The sequence below is a fragment of the Mustela nivalis genome (genome assembly GCF_964662115.1).
Source record: "Mustela nivalis genome assembly, chromosome: 4".
In the NCBI taxonomy this organism is placed as follows: domain Eukaryota; kingdom Metazoa; phylum Chordata; class Mammalia; order Carnivora; family Mustelidae; genus Mustela; species Mustela nivalis.
The window spans coordinates 64,726,001-64,745,160 of record NC_139023.1 but is presented as its reverse complement, the minus strand read 5'-3'; the positions used below and the strand labels follow the sequence as shown (position 1 = coordinate 64,745,160).

The 19,160-nt window shown below is 59.5% G+C and overlaps 1 protein-coding gene across 4 annotated transcripts in view; it reads left to right on the top strand.

Annotated features, from left to right (window-relative positions):
• ABLIM2 (actin binding LIM protein family member 2) overlaps nucleotides 1-19,160 on the top strand; it is a 135,596-nt gene that overhangs the window by 17,483 nt on the left and 98,953 nt on the right. For all 4 annotated transcript variants that reach the window (XM_082727508.1, XM_082727510.1, XM_082727509.1 and 1 more), the window contains exon 2: nucleotides 18,569-18,712. In XM_082727508.1, the coding sequence (XP_082583634.1) occupies nucleotides 18,569-18,712 (144 nt within the window). The remainder of the gene's footprint in view (nucleotides 1-18,568; nucleotides 18,713-19,160) is intronic.

Genomic DNA, 19,160 nt, shown 5'->3' with positions numbered 1-19,160 from the left:
TTGTCTTTCTGCGGATTTCCTGTTGCCTCCTTTGCTTATTTTTCTGTTGCTGGCTTGTCTGTCTTTACTGGGGCGGGAGGCGGGTGGGTATGTGGGCAGGGAGATGAATCCCTGCTGAGCTCAGGGCAAGATGGCCTTCCCGGGGTTGGGAGGGCAGGGAGGGGTCTGGTGCCCTGGGAAGAGCAAGCCAGTGTGTTGTGGGGGAGGGGCATGGCTGTGCTGGTGGCAGAAAGTCACCACCCACCCTTCTCGCTGACCGCTGTGCCCTGCTGGTGGCTCTGGGGGCCACCGAGGTGCTTGCCCCGTAGCTCAGGCCGTCCCTTGGGCCTCCTGCAGCCTCCCTGTTGCTCCGGGGTCCCCATGGCCTCGGGGTCATCACAGCTGCTGATCCCCATGCTGGGCATGCCCCCGCCCCCACCTGCTCTGAAATGTTTTCTGTCTTACTCTGAAGCTGGCAGAGTTGAGTTTCCGTATGACCTCGGAGAGACCCCTGAGACCCCGAACACAGCAGCCGCCTTCCTGCACCCTGTGCGCAGCCACGGCCAAGGCGGCTGCCCGTGTTCCTCCATGGTTACACCGACCACATGTTGGACCTGCACGTTCAGGGTTCCCCTGTCCGCATTTGTCGCTTGGCCAGCCTGCCTGTTCCACGCCCACGAGTCCCTGCGTCTCGCACCTTAGACAGTACTGAGCTCCCGGCAGGCCCGTGGCACCGGCATGGATGCAGTCTTTGCTCCATGGCACCAATGGGACATCTGTCTCCTGCCCAACCCTGGGATGTCTGGGGGGCTCTCACCGCAACCAGCTCCTGGCTGATACCTTGGGGGCCCTGGAAGTGCGTTCTCTGGGCAGGGCCCAGCAGCTATGCCGAGAGGAAGAGGGAGGGAGGCAGAAGTTGCAGCGTCTGGAGAGGTCCCTGCCAGGCCAGGATCCAGCTCCAGAGTGAGGAGTTGGGTCTCCAGCTGGGAGGCCATGGGAACCCTCAGAGTCGCCATTCAGTGCTGGGGCCCTGGCAGGGAGGGGGGACCACCAGGGAGGGGAGACCAATGCGGGGGGGGGCAGGGTCTTTACCAGGAGAGAAATGGGGGGGGGTACAGGGGCAGGGACAGAGAGAAGGGATGCCTTCTGCCATGCAGGGGAGAAACACGACAGGGGACATCCACGCTTTGTGCCAGCCAGTCTGAGATTGTGGGTGATTTTGCTGAAAATAGGAATGCCCGTGTTCTGGGTCAAGCAAGTTCTCCAAAGAGATATGCTGAAGTCCTAATCCTGGGACCTGGTACCCTGGGATGGGGCCTTATTTGGAAGGAGGGTTGTAACTCGTTTTAGGGGGTCATAGTAGAGCAGGCTGGGTCAGATCCACTGTGACAGGCATCCTAATGAGGCTGGGTGCCAGGCAGTTTCACGCAAAACCTGTCATTTAGCTCCCTGTAGCCTGATAGGTAGGCATCCCCATGTTATAGACAAGGAGACTGAGGCTCAGAGAGCTTAAGTCTCTGGGTCAAGGTCACCCAGTGGCTGAGCGATGGTTGCAAACCCAGGTCTGCCTGCATGCAGAAGGAGAGGTGAGTGTGGTGGGAGCAGATGTTAAGGGCAAAGTGGTCTCTTTCCCACTATGAATTGCACGGGAGGGCTTCCAGGCAGAGGCATCCAGCATGCTGTTGGTGTGGGGGCTAAGTGCTCAGAGAGGCCAGGGCCGGGCCTTAGGAATCCCTGTCCGGGGTCTGGACGATGTTGCAGTTCTCTCCAGACCTAAGTTTTTATGCCCCTGAAAAAGTGCTGGTGTCTTCCTTGGTTTAAAGTGACCTTGGGGATCCGCACCGTCTGTCAGAGAGTTCCAGGCTCTGGTCTCATTTGTTTCTCATCTTCCAGCAGCGTTGGTAAACATGCGAGGGAGTGCACTGACGAGGGCCATGGTTGGTGGAAACAGCGTGAGGCTGTCAGGGAGAGAAGGATCTCGCTGGAATGTGGGGCAGGGGTGTGCCGCGAGGAGGATGAGGGAGCGGTGGCGGATCCCGGGTGGAGAGGCTGGGGCCGTCTGGGGCCGTGCTCTCCTTTCCTCTCGGTCAGAGCCCCTTCCCAAGCCACCCGGTGAGCCCCGCTGCTCCTGTGATGCAGGTTGCTGTGTGGGCGGCTGGGGGAGGCCGTCCTTGAGCAGGGTGGCTGGGACCATGTAGTTGGCTATGTGTGTGTGTTTGTGTGTGTGTGTGTGTGTGTGAGAGAGAGAGAGAGAGAGAGAGAGAGAGAATCCTTCTGGGTACCTGTCAGTCCGCCCACCCTCACTGTGCAGAAAGAACACATTTCTCTCTTAACTTTAAATCACTCAGTTTCGCTCGGGTCCCCCACCCTGGCAGGTATGAAAGTGGGGATGGAACTTTCTACACCGCAGGTGGCGACCCACTTGTGGGCACAAAATCAGTTCAGTGGGTCAGAGCCGCGTGGGTTACATAAGAAGTGGAAGCGAGTGGAAAAGCCGCAGAGCCCCTCGCGAGTGAGGAGAGCAGCTTGGGTTTGGTGAAGAGAACGGTTACCTGTCTACTTCCCACATAAACCGTGGCTGCACATGGCAGCTAGAGAATGACCCTCTCCGAAACAGACCAGGTCCTCGGCCCTGTGACCTGGGAGGGTGGGCTTATTTGGAAAACAGAGTTTCTGCAGACGGGATTGCATTAAGGGGGTCGCGGCGAGGAGATCATCGTGGATGACCTGTGGGAGCCCAGAATGCAGTCACAACTATTCCTGGAAGGGGAGAGACGGAGGTTAGGGACAGACACAGAAAACAAGGCCACGTGACACGAGGCTACAGCCAGGGAGGACCAGTCGCCCCTAGAAACTGGGGGAGGCCACGAACAGACTCTCCCGGGGGCCTTGGGAGGAGGCCACCCTGCAGACACCCTGAGATGGGCCTAGTAACACTAGGCCTCCAGTTTGTGACAGCAGCTGTGGGAAAGAAACTTGTGCACGGCGGGACAAATAGTCCAGTGCTTGGAGGCATAAATGAGGGCCTGCCGGCTGGCGGGGGCTCAGTGAGATCAGGCCAGGCTCCAGGAGGTGGGTCCCCTCCATCTCGAATCTTCCTCCCAGGACCAGCACACTGGCCCAGGGATTGTCTCCTTGTTCAAAGGCAGAGGCACGACAGGGCCAGCGGGGATGAGTGAGGCACGTCGTGACTCATTGTCCCTTCCAGCGAGGCATCATGGGCCATAGTCGGCCACATGAGCCACGTGATCGGGGTTCCTCTGCCCAGGGGGAGCATCTCCTCTCCAACCTCACACAGGCTGTTCCCATGCCTGGCATAGCCTTCCCAGGGCCCAGCAGTGAGCTGCCTCTTGGCCTCTGCATGTCTGCCGGTCCCTTCCTCCCGGGCGCCCTCTATGCCTCTGGCCACAGGCAGAGGGCCCTGCCAGGCCCTCAGGCTCCAAGCCCACAACCCCCTCTCATTCACCAAAGCTGGCTGCACCCCACTTGTCTCTGCCTCAGTTTCCTCTTAGGAACAGTGGGGACAGAATGGTTCCTGCCTCGGTATGGGGCAGCATATGGGATTTGCTGAGTGCTCAGAGGGAAGCTGACATCATTGTCACCATCTTGGTTTCTGCCCCAAGCTGGGCACGGAGATGAAGGCATGGGTCGCAGAATTGCCTTTCATTTATGAGCAAAGAGGATGTATAGTTCCGTGCCCAGGATGCATGATTTGGCACCTTAAAGCTGAAGCTAGCGAAGGGACACTGGGGACGCCAGACGGCTCAGGGACCACACGGTCAGCCGGTCCCAGTGGGGCCCCAAAGCCATCTTTCATGGCCTCAGCTTTCCATGTGGCACCTGTTTCCCCTCTGACATATCGGAGCTGTGTAGTGGGGTAGAAAGTCCCCCCCCAATCATGCCCACCCAGAGACTTGGCACGTAACCTTCTTTGGAGTAAGGGTCTTTGCAGATGTGATTAAAGTAGGGCTGCCGATGGGGTCGTCCATCCAGTGACTGGTGTCCTTAGCAGAGACAGAAAAGGACACACGGATGCACAGGGAGCAGCCACATAAGAAAGCACCTGGAGTCCCAGGGGCTGGAAGCTGTGGGGAAGGAGCCTCCTGGCCTCCGGAGTCATGTGAAGCCCCCCATGTGTGGGGCTCTGCTGGGCAGCCCCAGATCACGGGCGCGGGGTGTTGTGAGGGTCACGTGGGCTCATGCCCGGTGCCCGCTGCCCGCACCTGGCCCTGGGCCCGGCCCTCCCCGCTCCACTCCCGCTGCGTGTCTTTCTAAAGTCGCTTTCCCGGATGGTTGGGAAACAGGTGCATCTTTGGGTGGTGGGGCGGGGGGAGTCTATTTCAGTGTACCGGGAAGGGGTGGGCCCTGCCCTTCCTGGGGCATGAGGGTGGCAGTCCCACGTGACCCTGTGGCCATCTGGAGTCGTGCTGACCACAGAGGCTGTCCCGCTGCCCAGCTGCCGCCCGCAGCCGCCACAGCCAGTCCTTGGTGTGGAGGCCTCGCTCCATGGGGATGCCGAGAGGAGAGACAGGTAAACCTCGCTGCCACCCTCATGGCTGAGACGGGCTGGCTTGTGGGGGAAGGCTTGCTTTTCCAACTGGAAGCCTGGAGTCCCACAGATAAGCTTTGGGGGTCTGACTTGAAGGGAGGCAGCCTGATCAAGCTCTGCCGGTTTCCAGTGTGGTGAGGGCCACTACACATGAGCGCCAACTGTTTGCCGGGTTTTGGGGTTTCTTACGGCAGCTTGATGACAAACCTGTGGGGTGACCTGTTTTACAGACGACTACGGTCCCACATCACACAGTGGTGGGCTCTGGGGCCCTCAGACCCCACCGTCTGGGCCGGAGTCACTGGGCCCCCAGGCCGTCTGCACCCGCCTCCCCTTCCTTCTTTCCTCCTGTAAGGCGGTGCTTGTAGCTGGAGCAGATTCTGCTCTCCCTGGGGACATCTGGCGATGTCTGGAGGCAGTTTGGTTTGTCACAGCTTGGGGAAGGGTGGTCCCGACCCAGGACGGCCCCCGCAGCAAGACTTGTCCAACCCAGAATGTCAGGTGAGTTCGGGCTGGGCAACCCGCTTGAAGGGATGGCCATAAACCAGCGTTTCTGCTGGGGCTGACGGGAGGCGTCGGGCCCTCACCCACTTACATAGCCGTGATCTCCTCATCCCCTCAAACTCAGGACTCCGCCAGGGGGCCAACAGTCAGGGTGGTGGGAGGAGGAGTTGGAGGGGGCGGCTATGGAGGCACGTGGGGAAGGGGAAGCGAGTTCAGGGAGGGAGCCTGGACCCCGGGAGCAGAGGGAGGCCAGGGTGCACAGGAGAGCCTCTGAGACCTGGGGTGCTAGGGGGCTGCCAGGAAGCCGACCAGCGAGCTGCTGAAAGTCTCAGGCCTGCCCTCACTATGCCCTGGGCTGGACACTTCACCAGTCCTGGGGACCTGGGAGGCCCGCTCTGTAACCTGGGCTGGATTGTGGCACCTCTTCCCAGGGCACTGTGAGCTGGCATAGCAGACATCTGACCCTCGTTTCTGCAAAGCTGTGGCCATCCCCCCCGTCCTCGCCGGCTGGCAAGACGCAGCCCTGTGCGGGGCTCTCCTCCCCAGCCTTGGAGCACAGGCCGACCTGGGGCAGGGCGCACTGGCCAGCCTGGGGGGCACACCAGCCGGCCTGGGGGGCGCACTGGAGTGTTCTGATGTTACCAGCAGTCCTGAGAGCTGTGGCACACGAACATGATGTCTGTGCCCTCAACGGGTTTCCGGGCTGGTGGCCAGGCAGTTCTCGGCCGCGCACCCTATGTCCTTCCCACCGGGTGGTGGGTGGTGATGCCAACGGCAGAGGGGAAACAGGGATCATCAGAAGTAGCCCCAACCTCCTGCACCCAAAGCCGTTGTTCCTGCTACTTAGATGAAGAAGCAGCAGCAAAGGAAGTGTGATTGTGTTTATGTGAAATTACAGTAAAGCCGAAAACAGCTCGTGGTAGAACTCAGAAAGGAAGTGCTGTCTTAGCCTTGACACCAAGGATGCGAGCAGCAAAAGAAAATGCAAATAAATTGGATTTCATCAAAACGGAACATTCATATGCTGCAAAGAATGGCACGAAGCAGACGGAAGCAGCCGGCAGAGGGGAAGACGGTGTTTGCTGATCTCTTACGTGGTATGGGACTCGCGTCCAGAACACGTAAACAGTCCTTAGGACTCTGCTCTGACGCTGAATGGAGATACGGCCACAGGACGTGGACTGAAGGCCTGAGCAGGCGATTCTCCCAAGGAGACAGGCAAGCAAGAACGAGCATCTCTGGTCCTCGCTGCTGTGAATCGAGATGGTGCGTGGTGGCCACCACGCACCTGCCCTGTGGCAATGGTCAGAGAGACACGGATGCGGGGACTCCGGACCCTCGCCCGCCACAGCTGGTGGGATGCCACCTAGGGAAAGGTCTGGCAGGGCTTCAGATGCTGAAACACAGTCACCGTACGAATGGCCAACTCGCAGTTCACCCCGGGAGGCACCCCAGAGACACGGGCACCCATGTCCACACCAAGGGGGCTGCGTCCGAGTCATCACAGCAGCTGATCCACAATGACCAGCAGGCGGAAACAGCCCCGGAGACCTCCGCTCGAGGAACGGAACGCGGGCATGTCCACGCGGTGGAACATTAGGGTCACGGAGAGCCCGACTCTTGCTGTAACACAGGTGAGGCGCAGGAACATTCTGCATTCTTGCGAAGCCAGACACGGAAGCCGCCCGTTGTACGAGTCTGTGTGTGAAATGTCCTGAAGGAGCAGATCCCTGGAGACGGAAAGTAAATCATTGGTCACCAGGGCAGGGGCGGGGCAGTGGGGAGGGACAGCGATGGGCAGGGGGTTACTTCTGGGGACGACGAGCTTGTTCTACAATTGCTTCTGCCGCTCAACACATGGCCCCGCGAGTACAGATGACCTCGAGCTACAGGCTGGAGCCGTGCGGATCCACTGTCCACTGCCACGCAATTTTTTAGTGTGTACTGTACGGTTCAGTAAATGTGTGCTCTCTTCCTTCTGATTTTCATCACAGCACTTTTCTCTAGGTGACTTTTTGTGAGAAGCCAGCGTATCACACTTGGCACATATGGGACACGTGTTAACCCCTTTCCGTCCTCAGGAAGGCTCTGGTCCACAGGCGGCGAGTCGTGGTTAGGGTGATGGGGAGTCGGAAGTTACGCCTGCATTTTCGACTGCTTGATGCCTCTGATTCCTGTGGGGCTCCAGGGCCAACTTTACACCCCAAATCATACAACTGTGCCTCTAGCTAGGGGAATCATATGGTCTGTGGATGCTATCTCGATAAACGTTTCTGAGTGTACACTGGGCCGCTTCTGCCAAGCGGTGTGGCTTCTGCTCAAAAATTTAGGAAATTGTTCAGGAAGACACGAGGATGAGGCTCCCTGTAAAGATTGGGTCTTTCTGTTATGTCTTATTGTGGCTCCTGTCACACCACATGTCCTAGGCCTGTGTCTGCGTGTGTAAATGCACACACATGACGTATCATTCGTGGCACACCCTTGCCACCCAGCATGGCCACTGAGCTGATCCGTGGTTAATCTCAGGGTTGAAGATTAGCCAGGACTTGCAATTCTCCTTCGACTTCTCTGTGCTGTTTGGGTTTGTGGTGATGGATGGTATTATTTCTCTCCCCCCGAAAGCAGCTACTTTTGTTGTTGAAACCTAAGGAATGGTTGACTGGAGGGAGCGGGGTCTGGGCTCCCACGCGGCGCTGGGTGGCCCCCAGGACCACGCCTCTGGGCCTGACAGACGGAGGGGGGGGGACATCGCCACCCACAGGCTGCATCACCGGGTGTCAATGAACCCCAGTCCGTCCATGTTCAGAGGACAGATGGGACCCTCAGACATCGGACTGTGCGCGGGAGTCCAGTCTGTACTAGCCAAATGCCGCAGGGGACCTGGGGTTTGTGGAAGGAGTGGGAGCGTGGTGTGCGTGTTGAACCGACGTCTTCCTGCACATCTCGGCTTTCCCTGGCATCCAGCCGACCCTCTGGATGCCCAGTTTTAATTAGACACTCTGACACACTTCTCTGCCACCAGCCTTCTGTGGACCCGCGCGTGGGAGGATGGTACCGAGGGGACAGATCGTGTGGCGGGGGAAGGCCTGGGGACACAAACCGGCCCCCACCAGTTACAGGCTGTGTGATCTCACCACACTACTGAATGTCTCTGGGACTCGGGCTCCTTCTCTGTGCTGTGGGGTGGTCGTGGTTCTTGTCGTGGCCTGGAGCCAATGTGTCTGCCCATCACAGATGGAGGGCATCATCACGTCCAGCCTGACCATGCCTGAGTCGTACGGCCTGCATTGGCTTGAATACAGAGGAAGGGGGAACAGGGCCTGTGTTCTTCACTCTGTGATGGTCGTCAGTGGAAACCGCCAAGGGCAGCACCTGGCACTCAGCCCGGGCCCGGGGACTGTTGTCACGCATGTTATCATCACCACACTGATGTACCACGCATGGCTTCGGGCCGTCAGATGTGAGTCCCGTTCCCATTGGATTTGAGGAATATTTACTGCGTATCTGCAGGGTAGTGTGGGCCCTGACCTGACAGGGTCACTCACTGCTGCTGCGGGGGCTGCACTGGCCAGTAGTGGTGTGATAAGAGAAACAAGAGACTGGCCTGAGGGCCTCGAGCCCCCAGCCCTGCGCCTGGCCCGGCCAGACTTTGTATGTGCCCTGAGCGGGCTTCACCCCCCTCTGCCCTTGGCCATATCCCCGGGGCAAGTGTGGGGAGAGAATGGGCCCAGATGTCCACTGCGCCTGGACCTTCCGGACACCACCCATGAGATCCTCGGGTGCCTCTCTGGTCAGGAAGTGCCGTTCTTCCGGCCGCGAGGTGACACCCTCAGGGATGTGGGTGGGCAGGCCGCCTGGACCAGCTACTGGAGGCATGACATGTCCTGGGACTTGCCAGATGCTCGAACTGGAGTGTGCTGAGCCCGGGGGCCAGCATGAGTTTCCAGCTCCCTGCCACGCACTGACACCCCACCATGAGCTGGCCCTGCCCCGTCACCATCCCCAGAAAGCCCTGCGTGGGGTCACATCACTGTCCCCCCTGCAGATGGAAAAAGGCCTGAAGGAGGGACGCCAGCACACACCAGGCCTGGCTTCCAGCACTCTCCACCCGCTCGTCTCGTGGGGTCACGGTAACAAAGTACTGAGTGCAGACCGGGTCTTCCACAGGGGACCTCTGCTCACCTCCCGGAGGGCATGAGCCCAAGATCAAGGTGTTGCAGGGTGGTTCCTTTGGTGGCCGTGAGGGAGGCTCTGCCCTTGGCCCGCAGACAGTGGGCCTCTCCCTGAATCCGCAGAGGGTCTCCCGTGCGTCTGTGTGTGTCCTAACGTCCCCTGTGTGTAAGGACAGACGTGAGGACCAAATCAGGTTGTAGTCTGAAGTGCTAGAACTGGGGGCTGACCTGTGACTCTGGGGGGACACAGTTCAGCTGTCACAGAGGGGCTCTTTCCGTGGCCTCCCAGGCCCCCCTTTTGATGGCTCGCACACTCCGTGTGGAGGAAGGGAGACTCAGCCGGCTGGGCGGGTTTTCCCTTTTAGGCCTCTCCCCATCAAGCTCAAGGCTCTTCCCCGCCTGCGTGGGGCTCCCTGATGGCCTGGGAGTGGCTGAGATCGTCTGTGTCAGAATGCACTGCTGTCTCAGGGCCCAGGGACCCGACAGCTAGCCCGTGGGGCCCCGGGGTCTGTGCTCGGTCCGCTGGCATCCAGAGGCCAAGCCGTTATCACCCAGGTCTAGTGGGGTGTGGCTCTGTGAAGCCCCCCAACTTGCCCCCCCATCAGTCCTGGGGGAGCAGGGGCCCCACGTGAGGTAGGGTGACCCAGGGCTCACACCCACACTGAGGCCCCTTGCAGGCCAATTGCGCTGGGATGGCAAGCATGACCCAGGTGCTCTGAGGTGACCCAGGTCCTTTGTTCCCCCAGCCCCACGCTGACGTTTAGGGGATCCTGGAGAATAGACAGGAGCCTCTAGTGGGGTCTCCACCTGAGGAGGTCAGAGGGTCACCGGCCGTTTGGGAGAGGTGACATGAATTGGTAGTTGGCAGTTGGTAGCCCAGGGGGACATGGGGCCAGCACGCGGGGCTCCCTGTGAGCGTGCTGTGGGTCCAGAGGAGGCCCTGGACGTGGGCCCTGAAGCTCAGTTTTCCCAGGTGGAGGGGAACGGGGGGCAGCACTCCTGGCAGAGGCAATGCTGGGAGCCAGGGCCAGAGCTGTAGGCCATCAGCAGCAACTCTGGGAAAGAGCCTGGGGCAGGGAGTGGTGGGAGGTAAGTCAGGGAACCAGCTGGGCACTGAGCTTGGAGGCATGGGGGGCCCTCGGGGGGCTGAGCTGGGTTCTGGTAGCTTGGGGAGCTACAGAACACGCTTGAGCAGGGCAGGGATCTGAGCAAATGGTGCCTGTGCTCCAGGCCACCTCCCTGATCCTGCCCTTGTGCCAGCTGGGAGAGCTCGTCCTGGGGGCCCCATTGTCCTAGCCGCCCCCTTGCGGTGAGCTCGCTGGGCTCAAGGGGACACTTTCCCAGTGGGTCCAAAAGGAGATCTACTCAGACACCTGGGACTTTGGAACCAGGGCAGGAGAACAGACCTGGGGTTGAATCTTGACTCTGCCTCTCCTGGCTGTGTGGCTTTGGGCTGATTAGCGTGCCTCTCTGAGCTTGGTTTCTACCTCCTGCCGAATGGGTACAAGAGTATCTAACATAAGGGGTTCGTGAAGACTCCAGGCAAGGTCAGGCCAGACTCGGGGCATTTCCTTTCCTGGATCCAAGCAGCCAGCACCTCCTCTGGGACTTAGGTTGTGGAGGGAGTGACTTTCCTGTCTCTGGGAAGGTCCCAGTGAGCCTCAGGCAGGTTGTGTGCAGAAGTGGGGGGGACACCATGTCCGGACTTGGGGAGGGGATCCTGGGGTCAGAAATTCAGAAAGACATGGCAGGAATGTTTTCTGGTCCTATCCATGCTTTCTCTGGTTTCATCTGGGAAGACCTAGAGGCTGGGGTGACCAGAGAGCTGGGGACAACAGGAGCCTCTGGAGAACAGATCCCTGTGCCCCCTGCGTGTGGTCACTCGGTGTTTGGAGTGGTTGGGCTTTCTCTCTGCATGGCCGCTGGGCTCCAAGAACAAGCGTCCTTAAAGGCAGGGCAGTTTATGGCATTCTGGTCTAGGTTGGAAGCCACCCGGTGTCGCCCCCCTCATGTTATTGGCCAAGGCAGTTCCAGGGTCCACCTGTGTTCCCGGGGAGGGGTTTCGGTCCCTGCCGCTGAGCGGGAGGCATGTTAAAGCCACAGTGGAGGAGAGCCTGGGGGTTGGACGCTTGCCTCCATGGGCTGCTTGGAAGCCAGCTGGGGAGGGATGAGCGTGCCACAATCTCTAGAAGGAGTGCCGGTCTCATCGCCAGAGGCTGAGGCAAGCTGTGTGCAGGGGGAGACGGCACATGCTCAGTGCAATACGTGTTGATTCGTCCCATTTCTGGAGCACCTGCCAGGTACTAGGCGCTGGGCTGGGTGCTGGGCCTCCAAGGGCAAGCCGGGCAGGCGTGGCGCCTATACCCCTTCAGAGGAGAGGACGTCAGAAAGACGTTCAGTGCAGGGGGGTGAACAGGAGAGGAGGGCAGCTCACCCACCCAGAGATGTTCACTGCTGTGCCCTGGGCCGGCCCTGAGCAGGGCTCGGAGAACCCCTGGTGCGTCGGCCTCCCCAGACGTCCTGGTCCGGGGCTGATGGAGAAGCCACGAGATGCAGGCAGGAGTTGGTCAGTTTGGGAATATGAAGCATTTTCACATAATCAGTTCTGTCTGCAAACGTGTGCTCGAGCCTATGTCCACTGCTTAGAACTCTGGCTGAGCAGAGCGGATCGCGGACAGCTGACGGCAGTCTCGCCCTGGGGCAGGTCAGGGGCTCGGATGAGCCCACTCAGCTCCACAGGAGAAACCAAAGACCATATCCATGGGGAAGCAGAAGAGGGCCAGGTCATTTCCGGGGTGGGGCGGGGGGACAGCTTCACATGGATGTGGCATCCCGGTAGGGTCCCTGCAGTTTGATGGTGTAACTGTGGAAGCAGGTGTGGGGCGGGTGCTGGGAGTTCAGGCATCCGTGGCAACGGGCTTCCATCAGGGGGGCTTTCTGTCCCCCAGGGAGCAGGGACTCCTCTGCTTTGCCTGGACCCTGTGCCAGACCCAGGCTCAGCAGGGAGTGGGAGCCCATGGACATCCTGGATGAATGACGTACATGAAGAGGCAGAGGGTCTTTTCTCTGGCTGAGGGGGAGCTTGCTTGCTGGGCCCAGGTTGCCGACAGCCACAGCCATGGCCGGGATGGCTGCTCCAGAGGACAGTTCCCGCTTCGTGATTATAATTAGCAGTTGGCTCATAAGTAGGTTAGGGAAGGGAGTGCTCTTGTGTGAGTTGGTGTGATTTTCCAACACGCAGCCCAGGGGAGGGCTGCGGGACAGAGTGGGGACCCATTCCCGACCTGAGACACAGCCTGCAGAAGAACAAGCCCTGAGGGCAGGCAGACACTCCGAGCTCAGGCATGGGTGGGCCCTCCACTCCACACTGGGAAAACCAGCCCAAAGAAACACCCATGCTGGAGGACACGCACCAGACACAAGGATGCTTCTGGCCACGTGGTGTGAGAGCCGTCCCCTCCTGATCCCTGACTTTAGAGGGGCTTCCAGGCCAGGGAAGGCAGCCATAGACCAAGAGACAAGGGCTACCCAGCATGGTCATACTGTGGTGGAGATGAGCATGAGGATGGGTACTCACTGAAGACCTAGAATGCACCTTCCCACCTCATGTCACCTCCTCCCAGAAGTCCTCTCCGATTGCACACAGGTTCATCTCCCTGCTGGGCTTCTGTCTGTGGCTCTCTGCTCATTGTCTCTTCAGAAGTGAAGGCCTGGGGGAGGGCGGGAGCTGTGTGCCTAGGACCCACTCTGGGCGTACTGGAGTCTCAGGACCATATGGCCTATTCAGTATTAGAGCAGCGCCGTCTGGAGCCCCAGCCAGTGGTTTGCGTGATGCACTCAGAAGAGTGAGGAGTGCAGCAAAGCCGTCACGGCTGATGGGGTGTGGGGACCAGTCAGACCCCAAGCACACAGGGCCCCCTCAGGCAGTCCTGCGGTTCATGACCTGCAGACCAAACTCTGGACGAAGAGATGAGCAGGAATGGGGATGCTGGGCCTCATCGGGCTCACTGGCTTGGGCTCCAGCATGGCCTGGACCTTTGGAGTTGGAAATGTCCCTGAAGGTCACCAACAACATGTGCCTTGCGGTCTGGGAAGCGAGAGATGTGTTGCTGGAACGAGAGAGGCGTCTCTAAGTCTGAGGGTCGTCCCCTATAAAATGGGGGTGACAGACCCTTCCTGCAGATAGGGGGCTGGGGCTGGGCCTGTTTGGTTCCTATGGAATCCGGGCACCTATTAGGTCCCCAGGTACTCCCCCTCAGGCATGAGTCGGGTGGGTGAACCACGGAGTCAGCAGACAGTAACAGCAAGAACAGCTTTGTTGTTTGAGTTCCTGGAGTTGAGCGCCCTTTGGCTGAGCGCCTTGCACTTCTGACTTCACAATGAAGTGCTTTGACTCATGGTGGTCTCCAGGGGCTTAGGGCACCGAGAAGGTTCAGGCCAGATGCTCCAAGGCCAGAGGAGGCCAGGGCCACAGCGGCATCTGCCCTGGGGAGGATCTCATGGGAGAAGGGAGACCACTCCGGGCATGCATTCCAAGGGCGTCATCATGGCGTGGGTCTCCAGCTTTGATGACAGGAACAGACATGGGGCATCCGGCTGTGGCATCTAGAGCGACGTCAGGTTGGTGAACAAAGTGGGAAGTGGCCTCACTCAGGGCTGAGCTGAGAGAGGGAAGAGGAGAATGGGAGGCTTTGGTGGGTGAAGAGGCCAGAGGAGTGTTCCCAGCTCATCAGGGTAAAAATCCCACTTGCCCAGTGTCCAGGAGCCCCGCCTGCCAGCCACATGGGCGAGGGAGCGGAGCTTGGTGCCGATGTTAGCCGGCGTGCTGGTGGGGGTCAGCCACCGGCCCTGATCCCCAAGCCAAGGGCCGGCGAGGCCTGGCTCTGCTCTGGGTCGGGCACGCTCACGGTGTCAGCGCTGGACACTGCTGGGTGAAGCGCTGGGTGCAGACGCCGAAGTTAGGAGCCCTACCTGCTGTAGGTCACTAATGGCACTATCTGTGGCCCCATCACTGTCACTGCCTCCTGCATCCCCACACACGACAGGTGCTCAGCTGGGTCACGGGCTCCGCACGTGTCGTCGGGTCCGATCCGTGTGAGGGTCCCACATTTGGGAATACTTGTCCCTGTTTCCTGGAGGAGGAAAAAGGCTCCAGAGGGCGTGTGATCTGCCCAAGGTGAGGGAGGGGAGTTGCTGAGATCAGGACAGTGTCCCCCTCCCCATTGCCTGCCCTGCCGCATCACGAGATAGCCAAAGCATGGAGGCAAATCTAGGACGATCTCCTGACAGGTGGCCGTGTAAGCAAAGGCACGCCCCGTGCCCCTGGTGGACTCCTGGTCTCCTTCCTGATAGCCCCCTCCCCTCCCCATCCCCAAGGGTAGGGGGCCCCTGAGATTGGAGGGCCTGGGGACAACCAGGCCAGCAGCGGTGGTTGATGTCACCTGTCAGGCATTGCACCGGGTGCTTTTTCTCCTTTAATGGAGGCTCACAAAATGCCTCATGAGACCAGGCAGCAGCTCATCGATGTGAAACCTGAGGCTTCTTGGGGTTTGGTCCAAGGTCACACAGCTGCCCCCGGATGTGGATGCAAGCCCACACCCGGCCCTGCTGGCTCCCATCCCAGGCCCAGCAGCACGCGGCTCTTATCTCCTGGGGAGAGAGCAGGGTCACAGCCTGGAGGGCCACTAGGGTGTCATGGGGACCGTGGGACCAGTCCTCGGCCAGGTTGATGATCCCGGGAATAATTCCCGTTCCCTGCAAGGCTCCCCAGGACCAGGGTTTCCTTATCACACAGCGATCAAATAGTCTCAGTCCCGTGCCATCAGTTCTTACCACCTGAGTTTACGTGCTGGGTTATTATCCCAGCTGGGGACCCATGAAGCTAGAGGTTGGAGCCCATCTTGCAACCATAGCCAAATGAGCCTGTGCCTTTGGCGGTGTGTGTTAGCTCTCCCTCCGCTTCACTTTCTTTTAACATTTTTCCCAGACTTTCGTCCTTAGAGTGCTTTTCAGTCCACAGTGACGGTTGAACCTGCTGTGGGTTCCCACAAGGGTGGGATGACATCACCGTGTCCCACCCCAGTGGCTTCTCTACCCTAAACACCTCCACACCCCGTCTGCGCGCCCCTCCCTCCCCCCAAGCCCTGGCAACCACTGATTGTTTTTCCCATTTCCGTGGTTCTGCCTTTTCCAGTATGTCCTGTAGATGGACTCACACAGCCCACGGCCTCTGCAGACTGGCTCGTTTCCCTCAGTAATATGCATCTGGCTGTCCCCTGTGTCATTTGGTGGCTTGATATCTGGTTTCTTGATTATGCTCCTTTTTTATGTAAGACCCACACACCAGACACCAGGGCGGGCCAGAACAGCCCATCCCTGTCTTGGGGCCCCCTGGAGAGAACCCTGGGTGTTGCCCCCTGCAGGTCCTGGGCCTCCTCTCCGGGCCTCAGCTCCCTCCGCAACGGGGGCAACAGCTCCCCGCAGAGACACACCCCATTCAAGTCCACATATGGGAATTTCTTTCAACTGGGCCTCTGCAGAGGTTCGAGGAATGAGTCACCTTGGGAAGTTAGATGCTCCCGCCACACATGTACGGGACTCCTTGGGGGCAGAATGGTACCTGCCACCCATCCCCACAGCGCGGTGTCTGCCTCCCACCACCAGAGGGCAGCACCACAGCTCTCACGCCCAGACACCCTGGGAGGCTTTTAGGATGCCCCAGGTGGGCAAGAGTTGGATCCCCCCAACAAAGCCTATCTTAAAGCAGCTCCCCCAACCTAGACCAGATCGACCTCGAGTTACCAGGAAACTGGTGGTGTCAGGCTGTGTGTCTTTGTGAATGACAATAGCTATTGTGTATTGAGCCCATCTTCCTGGCAAACACGACCCCCCCCCCTCAGGGCAGGTGATGTGAGCAGAGGGCAGATTCATGGATGGACAGACGCACGGAAGGCTGGACATTCCAGGTGACACCACACAGCAGGGGAAGCTGGGCTGCACCTGAGCCATCTGCCCCTGCAGCCAGTGCTCCCCCGGGGCTCAGAGTGACCCCCAGGGTGGCTGGGTGACCTTCGGCTCGTATTGGACTTGAGCCAGATTCTAGTAGTATAAAAACTTGTTTGTCTGCTCGTGGATAGATGATAGGCTATTGTTCTCTGTCTGCCGGACAGATGAGAAGATAACAATGTGGAGGATCCGTGTCCCACCCCCACGCCCCACCCCCCACAATCTCCACGGAGCCTAGGAGGTGGATGGGGTGACTTGGAGCCTGGCAGGCCCCGGGCAGTTCACAGGTTCTAAACCTGGATTCCAGTGGCTCATTCTGCCGGGGAGTTGTAAATTCAAGCCCAAGGAAATGCCACCTTCCACCAATTTTGTTAAGTAATAGATAAGGCCATTTCTGCACCTTTTCTACAGGAAAAAGAAGCGAAGGGCAAGCCTGTGGTTGGCATTTAAGCTAGAGTGGAGAATGTCACTGAAGCCATAGGAGGGCAGACGAAGCCCCCTCCCCCTCCCCCTTCCCCAGCTTTGCACCCTCCAGTGTGACTCTTCTGGAAACCAGAGACAGGCATTGATTCTGGGTCTAGAGAGCCCAGGGAGACGCCGAATTACTTTTCATGCAGCTCACCTCTTTTCTTGCACCTACTTCTTGTCTCCAGACAGCAGGCACTCTGCTGCTTTTGGGGTGTTCACAGCCTCCTCCTTGGACAGCTCGCTATCCCCAGCATGACCCAGCTCCTCCCCTTTGTGCCGCCTGCTCTCCAACTCTGCACCCCGGGGCGGGGACCACGGCCGAGAGGAGCCCAGCTCTAGCAGATGGGGGGCTGCTGGGATGCAGGGTGCTGGGCGTGGGGGACAGGTGGAATATTGGGTAGACAAGTGTCCTCCTCGGACAGGGATGAGGAGAACTTGAGGTCTGCTGCCTGCTCAAAGCTAGCGTTAGACCGTTGTGTAAATGGGTACGCATGTGCAAATAGCTTAACCTTCCAACGAAGCATGGCCGGTGCTTCCTTGGTCAGCCCACACCCCCGCGCCCACCTGGGGTTTCCACTGCAGCCAGGTGCACAGCTCACCTACACCTGCAGACCACCTGCCTCTCGGATGCCCTCACTCCTTCCTGCCACCTGCCAACCCTGATACACACCTGCAGCCTGTCCTTGTCTCAGCCTCATGCAGGGCCCCCAGAACAAAAGGTGGGTGGTGTTAGAAGATGGGGAGATGAGTAAAGACACCCACCCACGAGAAAAGCCAAGTGGTCTACTCAGTGCTGGCTGGAGCCAGGGGTCGGCCACACGCACTTGGCAGAGACCCAGAGACAGGCGGTGTGTGTGTGGGGGGTGAGTTCCCAGAGGAAGAAAGAGGGCTCTCAGGGGAGCCTGGTGAGGGCTGGGGGCCTGGATAGGCTGGAAGGGGGCATCCCATGTGGCTGGTGAAGGGAGCACCAGGTTTGACTTTCTCGGGTTGGTCCAAGGATCCAGCCTGTTTAGGTCCCTGCATGCGCCATGCTCTTTACACAGCAAACCGCCGTGCTGGCCTCCAAGTCCAGCATCCAGCCAGCTTCTCCTTGTGCTTCAAACAACTCTGCCAGTTCCCTGGGCCTCCCCTCACCGCAGCTCTGCCATATGGTGCATCTCCACTGCCCAGCTGGAGCTTCTCAAGGGGGTACACCTGCTGTGGGTCACAGGGTCCTGTAGGTACTTTTGGATGATATGGCTGAGGAGCATGTGGACGCCCCCAAGAGCCCCATGGCCGGGCCCTTTAACCATCCACCCTGACCTCAGTGGGTCTCCAGCGCTTCCATAAGCATCCCAGGCCATAGCTGGCTTTGAGGAGGACAGCAGCAAAATTGCAGTCAATGGCCCCAGGACGCAGAGGGAATCTGAAGGAAGCTCAAAGGAGGACTGTGGTTATTGTACTCACAGAAGAGAGGGCGCCGGGTCTCTTGGCTGCAGGAGGGCTGCCAAGCTCACACTGGGGGCTTTGCTTCTGAGGCCCTGCCAGCTGGGGTCCTACCAGGTCAAGGCGGCAAGAGACTAGGCTGCCCATTGGGAGGGGGTGTGACCTCCCCGCCACTGCATGTGTGCTGACCTGGACAGGGGCAGATGGCCCATCAGGTGGGGCTGCCACCTGATGGAGGCGCACCGCCCCCACCCCCCACACACACATTGGGGGTTGACCAGATGGCCTCTCACATTATCCAGTTCCCTTTGGTCCCCTGGGAAAGAAGATGCATCTATCTTCTGACCCCCTGTGGGGCTTGAGCTGGGGGGTGCCCCCCTCCACGGCCTCACTCTCCTGCTGCTTTGCTCCCTTATGCCTGATGTGTGTCCCACCGTTAACGTGGTTCCTGGTTCCTTCCGTGCAGTGTCGGAGCCGCAGGCCGCTCACAGCCCCCTGGAGAAGCCGCCGAGCACCTCGATCTTGTGTAACACCTGCGGGAATGTGTGCAAGGGGGAGGTGCTGCGGGTGCAGAACAAGTATTTCCACATCGAGTGCTTCGTGTGCAAAGGTGAGCTTCTCAGGACTCTGCTCTTTTCCTTGCTGGGGGCGGGGTCAGGGAAAGATCTGGAAGCTTCCAGAGAGGGCTTCGCAGAGGAGGTGGTGTTTGGGATCTAACTTGGAGTAAGGAGGACTCTGGTGATCGGAGGGTTCCAGGCCAGTCCAGGTGGCAGGGGCAGATGGGTGTGACCACAGAGTGCTGTTGCAGGGAGGGGCGACACTAGGGGCCCAGCCTCCTCCTAGGAGCAATGTGCAACAGCTAGCTGAGGGGGCAGCTGGGGCCTGGAGATGGGAGAGCCTGTCCCCGACTGGATGCCAGGCCTGGGTGTGGCCCCAGCTGAGTCCCTTGGAGACTTCTGTGGAGCCACCTCCTGGGTGTGGGGGTGCGAGGCCGCGGGTGAGCCCCCTGCCCCAGAGAAGCTCTGCCACATCGCCACACCATGGCTTCAGGCCCTCTG